Source organism: Branchiostoma floridae, chromosome 1, assembly GCF_000003815.2.
Source record: "Branchiostoma floridae strain S238N-H82 chromosome 1, Bfl_VNyyK, whole genome shotgun sequence".
Taxonomy (NCBI): Eukaryota; Metazoa; Chordata; class Leptocardii; order Amphioxiformes; family Branchiostomatidae; genus Branchiostoma; species Branchiostoma floridae.
Window position 1 is genome coordinate 50,259 of NC_049979.1, and position 8,037 is coordinate 58,295.

At 50.2% G+C, this 8,037-nt stretch overlaps 1 protein-coding gene across 1 annotated transcript in view; it reads right to left on the reverse strand.

Annotated features, from left to right (window-relative positions):
• LOC118413228 (serine/arginine repetitive matrix protein 2-like) overlaps nucleotides 1–8,037 on the reverse strand; it is an 11,905-nt gene that overhangs the window by 366 nt on the left and 3,502 nt on the right. The window contains exons 4-10 of the mRNA XM_035816464.1: nucleotides 7,506–7,643; nucleotides 7,024–7,059; nucleotides 6,420–6,549; nucleotides 5,899–5,904; nucleotides 5,174–5,247; nucleotides 1,949–4,831; nucleotides 120–1,676 (exon numbers count right to left, since the gene is read on the reverse strand). Of these exons, the coding sequence (XP_035672357.1) occupies nucleotides 120–1,676; nucleotides 1,949–4,831; nucleotides 5,174–5,247; nucleotides 5,899–5,904; nucleotides 6,420–6,549; nucleotides 7,024–7,059; nucleotides 7,506–7,643 (4,824 nt within the window). The remainder of the gene's footprint in view (nucleotides 1–119; nucleotides 1,677–1,948; nucleotides 4,832–5,173; nucleotides 5,248–5,898; nucleotides 5,905–6,419; nucleotides 6,550–7,023; nucleotides 7,060–7,505; nucleotides 7,644–8,037) is intronic.

The following is an 8,037-nucleotide window of genomic DNA, read 5'->3' on the forward strand; positions in this document are numbered from 1 at the left end:
GGCTGCAGGTCTTCATGAGACGTTGGTAATTTGTCATCCGGGCCTGTTGTCAACTCAGCAATGGCTTCTGGCTCTGGTCTGTCTCCCGCTAACATTTCTGTCACAGTTCTGCTGGATACAGTCATTTCAGCACTTTCCATTTGCTTGTTTTCTTCTTCTGCCCCAGATACGTCATTCTGCAAGTCTGCAGCCTGAGTGTCCTGTACCAACTCTGCAGCCTGAGTCTCATGTACTAACTCTGCAGGCTGAGTGCCCTGTACTAACTCTGCAGACTGAGTGCCCTGTACTAACTCTGCAGACTGAGTGCCCTGTACTAACTCTGCAGACTGAGTGCCCTGTACTAACTCTGCAGACTGAGTGTCCTGTACTAACTCTGCAGTCTGAGTGCCCTGTACTAACTCTGCAGTCTGGGTGTCCTGTACTAACTCTGCAGACTGAGTCTCATGTACTATCTCTACAGACTGAGTGCCCTGCACTAACTCTGCAGTCTGAGTCTCATGTACTAACTCTGCAGTCTGAGTGTCCTGTACTAACTCTGCAGTCGGAGTGTCCTGTACTAACTCTGCAGTCCGAGTCTCATGTACTAACTCTGCAACTTCAGTGTCCTGTAGTAGCTCTGCCTCTAGTAGGCTGACTGCAGCGTCCACAGATACCGGGGGCAGGGCTGTGACTCGTTCAGCTTCTTCACTGTCAGATACAGGAGTTGGGGGTGGGGAGGGGGGCGATTCGGAGGGAGGAAAGGCTTTTATTGATTGGTCAGAATCTTCAGCAGCATCTTCAGCAAAAACATCCTCCTCTTCTGCAGGTGAGCTGTCAGGTGAGAGGGCCTCTGCTGCCACAGGTGAGCGGGCCTCTGCTGCCACAGGTGAGCGGGCCTCTGCTGCCACAGGTGAGCGGGCCTCTGCTGCCACAGGTGAGCGGGACCCTGCTGCCACAGGTGAGCGGGTCTCTGCTGCCACAGGTGAGCGGGCCTCTGCTGCCACAGGTGAGCGGGCCTCTACTGCCACAGGTGAGCGGGCCTCTGCTGCCACAGGTGAGCGGGCCTCTGCTGCCACAGGTGAGCGGGACCCTGCTGCCACAGGTGAGCGGGTCTCTGCTGCCACAGGTGAGCGGGCCTCTGCTGCCACAGGTGAGCGGGCCTCTGCTGCCACTGCTGTTTCCTCTGCTTTCTGTGCTGTTTTCTCCGTAGATATGTCTGCATCTACTGCCTGTGCTGTTTCCTCTGCTTTCTGAGCCGTTTCTTCTGCAGATATGTCTGTCTCTAATGATGCAGATTCATGCAATGTTTCAATAATCAATGCTTCTTGTTGTGAGTCAAACGTAATGTCCTGGTTAGTGTTAGAATCTGCACCTGCTACTTGGTGTCCCACAACAGAACCTGTCTTGTCTGCATCACTAGATTCTCTGTTTGGCTGGATGGGAGTCTTCATATCCTCACTTTCAGCAGGAGGAACATCGTTCGCAGGCGTGAAGCTTTCTTTCCTGGCAGCAGATTCTCCATCTACACCTACGACAGATTCCACCATGTGCTGTGCGGGTGCGAAGTCCATTGGGCCTGCCACAGTCACGTGGTTCCTTGTCACACAGACCAGCTCCTCAGTGCTGATGCTAGCCTGGGGGGAAGGAGGTCTTCCAGCCTCTTCAGCTTCTACTCGTTTGTCCGGAGTCTCACTTTGCTGGGAGGTCTTAGATGATGAAACAGAGACTTGATGCACCTTTGCTGTCGCTGATGGTCTTTGAGGTTTCTTAGAAGGCCCTTTAGTCAACTTTGCTTCTCTAGGAGTTGATGATACTTTTGTTTGGGCAAGTGTTTTTCTTGTAGTTTTCTTTTCTGCAGGAGTCTTTTTCATGGCTTGTTTTTCAGTGTCTGAAACTTTTTTCACCGTTACACTGGCAGCCGGTGCCTTTTTGGGGACTCGTTTGTCTCCATTTGAAGGTGGCACCTTGCTGGTGACAGCTTTCTCTCTGCCTGAACCGGGCGCCTTTTTGGTGGCTGGTTTAGCTCCGTCTGCCTTTTTGGGGACTGGTTTAGCTCCATCTGCAGTTGGTGCCTTTTTGGTGGCTGGTTTAGATCCGTCTGCCTTTTTGGGGACTGGTTTAGCTCCATCTGCAGTTGGTGCCTTGTTGTGGTTGTCTTGGTGGATGTTTTTGTCTGGTCTATAGTTACGGTTGTTTCCCCAATTACCTTATTTTTTTCACAAATAGTCACTGTTTCTTGCTCTTTGACACTTTTCTTTCCTACAGCTTGTTTGTTTGTTTGTTTACTAGTTGCCATGGTGACTTTGTCTCTCTGGGACACAGACATTTTGATCTTGGTTTCTACACTGGTGACCTTTGATCTTGAGCCTGACGCCATGCCACTTGTCTTGGTCTCATCTTTGCCTTTCCCTTTTTCTGCCTTCTTGCTGGTTTCGGCCATTCTTGTTCTGGTTTCTGCCTGCCTTGCTGTTGTGGACGGAGTGGCCTTGCTTTCTTTGCTCGATTTTTTCATTCCTACTTTTCCAAGAGCAGGTGCTACTTTTGACTTTGCGATGTTCTCCTTCTTGGTAGCTGTGCCCGGTTTTGCCGACCTGCTTCCATTGGCTGCTGGTTTCTCCTTCCTGCTTATTCTCTCTCCTACAGTTTCGGGAGCAGAAGTCTTCTTTTTGGCGGGAGTTTCTCTCTCTGCAGGTCTGACATGGGGGGAGTCTTGGTCCACTGTTCTGGTGTTGGGCAGCTCTTCTCCATCTGGTACTACAGCTGAGGTGATCGGTAAGCCTGCGGGCTCTAAGGGTGGGGCAGTCGGCTCTATGGGTTGGGCAGTCGGCTCTATGGGTGGGGCAGTCGGCTCTATGGGTTGGGCAGTAGGTACTACAGGTGGGACAGTAGGTACTACAGGTGGGTAGTTGGGCAGGGACACTGAAGCAGCCTCCACAGCTGCACCCACCATCTGCAGGTTGGAATGTTCTGTCTGGTCAGATAACTGCATCTCATCTGCTGCTGTACTAACCATATCATCTGCTTCTGTACCAACTGTATCCTGGCCCCCATGGATTTCTGCAGTAACCATATGCTGGTCTCCGTGGATATCTGTACTAACCATATGCTGGTTTTCTCTGCTAGCAGACTCCATTTCTTTCTCACTCTCCTCAGTCTCTGCCTTCTCTGAGACAACCAATTCCTCTGTTGGCATTACTGTATCAGCGCCCCCTGTCTCCCCTGTTGGTACTGCAGCACCGCGTTGCCCATTCTGCATGTTTTTCTCATCGTCCTTTTGTGTTCTGTTGCTGACCTTTGGTGACTTCACTTTCCCAACATTTTCCACTGCACTTGACCTTTTCGATACACTCTGTCGTGATGACGGTTTTGGTTTCTTTTTCGGGCTTGCTGGATTTTTGGAAGGACTCGCTGGCTTTTTTGTTGTACTGCCATCAGCATTTGCTAATTTCTTTCCTAGGTTTGCTTCCCCAGCTGGCTTTTTACCAGGGCTAGTTTCCCCACCGACTTTCTGCCTAGCAGGGCTACTTTCCACACGGTGCTTAGCAGGGCTAGTTTCCCCCTTGGCTATCTGCCTAGCAGGGCTGCTGTCCACACGGTGCTTAGCAGGGCTACTGTCCACGCGGTGCTTAGCAGGGCTACTGTCCACACGGTGCTTAGCAGGGCTACTTTCCACACGGTGCTTAGCAGGGCTAGTTTCCACATGATGCCTGATGGGACTCGTTTCCCTCTCGTCAGGTTTCCTGGCGGGGCCGGCCTCCAGGCCGGGCACCTGTTTAGCCTCCAGACCGGGCACCTGTTTGGCCTCCAGACCGGGCACCTGTTTAGCCTCCAGACCGGGCACCTGTTTAGCCTCCAGACCGGGCACCTGTTTGGCCGGCGGACTCTTCTTGGCTGCAGCTGCATCCATCTCATCCTCGGACAGGACGAAGGAGCGGGACTTCTGCTGGAAGGCCAGGGTGGGGCACAGCAGGTGGGAGTCCGGCTTGATCTTGGGAGATTTCTTCTTCTTCGGAGGTTTTCCTTCGGTGACCGAGTCCGTAGAAGAAGAAGACCTGATGTCTCTGTCGCTGAAGCCTGCGGGGCGGGGGCTGCGCGTGCGGGAGCGCGGCCGCATGTATCCCGGCAACACCTCGCCCTCCCCCTCCTTAATCACCACAGCAGGACTTCGACTTCGGGACCGCGAAGACAGCCTCTTCTTCTTCAGCGACTTCTTGGAGGTGACCTTGGCCTTGGAGGCGTCCATGTCGTCAGACTTGGAGCTTGAGGCGGAGACGCGGGTTAGCGAGGACTCCCGGGAGCGGCTGCGCGGGCGGCCGGGGTTGGAACCCGCACTGCTGCTCCGCAGGCTGCTCGTGCGCGTCTGCTTGATGAAGGGGGCCCGCGGTTTCCGGGTGGGGCTCCGTTGCCGGGACGACTCGTCCTGTTTCATGCTGTCTGCCTTCTCCTCCCGCTCCTCCCCATCGGCGGGACTCGCACCGTCCAAGACGTCTCGCCGCTTCGTCTTAGAGGAGCTCCTCTTCTTGCCACTGCGGGAGGCTGAGCCTGGCCTCTTGGTCCTGCCTGCCGGCTTCTGCCGGACTCCGTTCAGCACCGGCTGTGTGCTGGGTGTGCTGGGCCCCGCCCGACCACTAGGCCCCGCCGGACCACTAGGCCCTGTTGCTCCACTAGGCCCTATGCTGGGCCCAGCTGCTCCACTAGGCCCCGCCGCACTGCCAGACGGCCTAGACTTTCTCCCTGAAGGAGACCTCCGGGCATTTCCCGACTTCTTCATTTTTGTCCCTTTTGCAGCCGTCCCTTCCGCCTTCGCTGCTGCCTGTCTGTTGGAAGTTTGTCGGTCTCTGCTGGAGGCTTTCTAAATAAGGCAAAACAGACAGCATTAGTGAAGAGTCTCACCTCAGGGCGAAATGTTGTCAACTCATTACTGGAAATCCAGACTAACCCATTCACAAGGCAATCCAGAATAACCCATTCACATGGCGATCCATAATAGCCAAACATTTGGCTCAATTTTCAGCCTAGTTCTGGATGACTGGCCCATTACTTATTATATACCCACCTGACTTCCTTGTGATGGAAGCATGACAAAGTTTACTATATGAACTTTCATCCTAATACAAGACTGACCCTTGCCCTTTGAGTGTTGGAAGGAATGTGAACTTTGCCATATGAACTTTCATGCTAATACAGGACTGACCTTCGCCCTTTGTGCACTTGAGAGTTTTGGCTTCTTGGTGGGAATGTGTCCAAGGTCATCCACAAACACTGCAGCTGGAAGGAGAAGGTCAAATAAACGTCGTCAATTTCAACATTTTACTTTTATAAAATTCCACAAGATCATTCTGGACATCTGAGTTAGAGTTAAAGAATGCTTTCATGATAAGTAAATTTTCGACAAACTTTGACTTCAGACATGACGCTACAACTGCATCATCATCAGGTACATACATGTAGTGGATTCTTCTTGTGAAATCCATGGTCCGTATGAGGATTGATCCATATGAGGACATTACACACTAATGTATGCCTACTATACAGTTGTTATGAGGCATTCCTGTTAACACTCCTGTAAAGGGCAGTTATACCGGCTATAAAGATACATGATCCAAAAGGACCGGGCATCTTGCAACAGACAAGCATGGCGCAGGTTTGGACTACAGTATAGTCCCTATGTAAACCATGCTGTGAGTTACTGTAAATGCATTTAAGTTTGCGGGGATTTAATTTCGCAGTAGCGGGAAAATGGACTTTTCGCGGTGGTTTTAATTTCGCGGTAGCATCATGCACTGTAGTCTCTTACTGTTATGGAAAAATGTTCGCGGTGGTTTTAAATTCGCGGTGAAGCGGCCGCCGCGAAAACCGCGAACATTTCTGCATTTACAGTACTGTCACTATTTGCCAGTCACAAACCAAAGGTCTTACGTGATCCTGTGCTCCCAGAAATCAAAGCCGTAGCAAAGAGAAAGCAAAAAGTGCAACTTCAGCAAAAAGCAGTTGTAAGATGATTAAGGTATAATGACAGGGTTCACAGAAAGGAAAAGGAATATAGTTCATAGTTCATAGTTCAGTGTCACAAATGTTAACCATTCTCGGGTACACAATGGCAGAAAAGTCCACATAACTTTACATGGGTCAAAAGAGACTCAGTCTAGTAAAATATATAATTACAGACCTCCACACTGGTAACCATAGTTACAGATGTCCACACAAGAGCTCTTAGACTGGTAACCATAATTACTGATGTCCAGATCTGGTCACCATAGTTACAGATGTCCAGATCTGGTAACCATAGTTACAGATGTCCAGATCTGGTAACCATAGTTACAGATGTCCAGATCTGGTAATCATAGTTACAGATGTCCAGATCTGGTAACCATAGGTACACTGTGCAGAGCAGCCTCAGCTCAGCTAAGAGAAATACCAGAACAGAACAGAGGTCTCACCTTCCTTGACCTTGGCCTTGGTGTGTGCGGGAATGAGGTTCCAGCCGGCTGTGTGCTGCACCAAGGCCACGTTCTGCACCAGGAACCCCCAGCAACGCTCATGGGTCAAGTTCACCTGCACAACCATGTCCTGCAGGTAGGGGGCAGTGTTCAGTGTGTCGTGTTATAGTCGGGAGGACAACTATCAATGGCAATACTGGTCACCATGGCAATACTGGTCACCATGGCAACACTGGTCACCATGGCAACACTAGTCACCATGGCAACACTGGTCACCATGGCAACACTAGTCACCATGGCTACACTGGTCACCATGGCAACACTGGTCACCATGGCAACACTGGTCACCATGGCAACACTAGCCACTATTTATAAAGCTTGCAGCATCCTGAGTGCTATAACATAAAATTAGCCAACTTCTATGGCAGCTCGTCACTGCAGGCAGCTGAGAACAAGGAAGATATTTATTTGGGAGGCCAAACTTTGCTACAAGTGCAGACTTTGATGTAATCCACAGGCAGCACATGCACCCTGCATGCAGCGCCCCCTACCCAAGCTGTGTGGAACAGCAGGCAGACAGGCTCATGATGAATAAGGTGATTACCACACTGAAACCAGCCGGCCCGCACACCTGCTGGCACTGAAACAAAACAAACTAAATAAAATTACCTGAGAAACAAAAAAACAACCTTAAAAAAAACCTACTTAAACTACAAACTACAGAAAACTATCCAAATGGTAATCCTTCAAATCTGATTGCAAAGAAATTTGGATAAACGTGGGTCTTGGGTGAATTGAGGTCAAAGTTGGCGGTTTGGAGGTTAACTTTGTGACATAAGGAGTTCCAGTTTGAGGGTGTAAGTTAGTTAGTAACTTTGTTTGTTTGTTTGTTTGTTACTTACAGAGTTCCAGTCCTCCGTCATGGCGAGCTGCTTGAGCCTGTTTGTAAGTTTGTTTATTTGTTTGTTTGTTTGTTTGTTTGTTTGTTACTTACAGAGTTCCAGTCCTCCGTCATGGCGAGCTGCTTGAGCCTGTTTGTAAGTTTGTTTATTTGTTTGTTTGTTTGTTTGTTTGTTTGTTACTTACAGAGTTCCAGTCCTCCGTCATGGCCAGCTGCTTGAGCCTGTTGACGGACAGGAAGGTTCGGCAGCTGTTGTCTGGAGTCAGGCTGTCGACCACAGCAGAAAACACCTGGGAGACAAACTGCCCCTTCCAGCCCATCCCCTGTGGATAGGGGGAAATTGACATGTTGGTGTATAATAACCCACGCTGTTGGTGTATCATAACCCACGCTGTTGGTGTATAATAGCCCACGCTGTTGGTGTATAATAACCCACGCTGTTGGTGTATAATAACCCACGCTGTTGGTGTATAATAACCCACGCTGTTGGTGTATAATAACCCACGCTCTTGGTGTATAATAACCCACGCTGTTGGTGTATAATCACTTATAAGGCAATAAGGGAATGTGGGTGTATCAATAACCCATGGCGTGTGCTGAAATGTGGCACCTACACACTGTTAGACATGTTGGTGTATAAACCACACACATGGGTGCAATAATATGTACTACACCAGTAGTAATCTGGGTGTATAATAGCAACACCCCAGAGGTGGC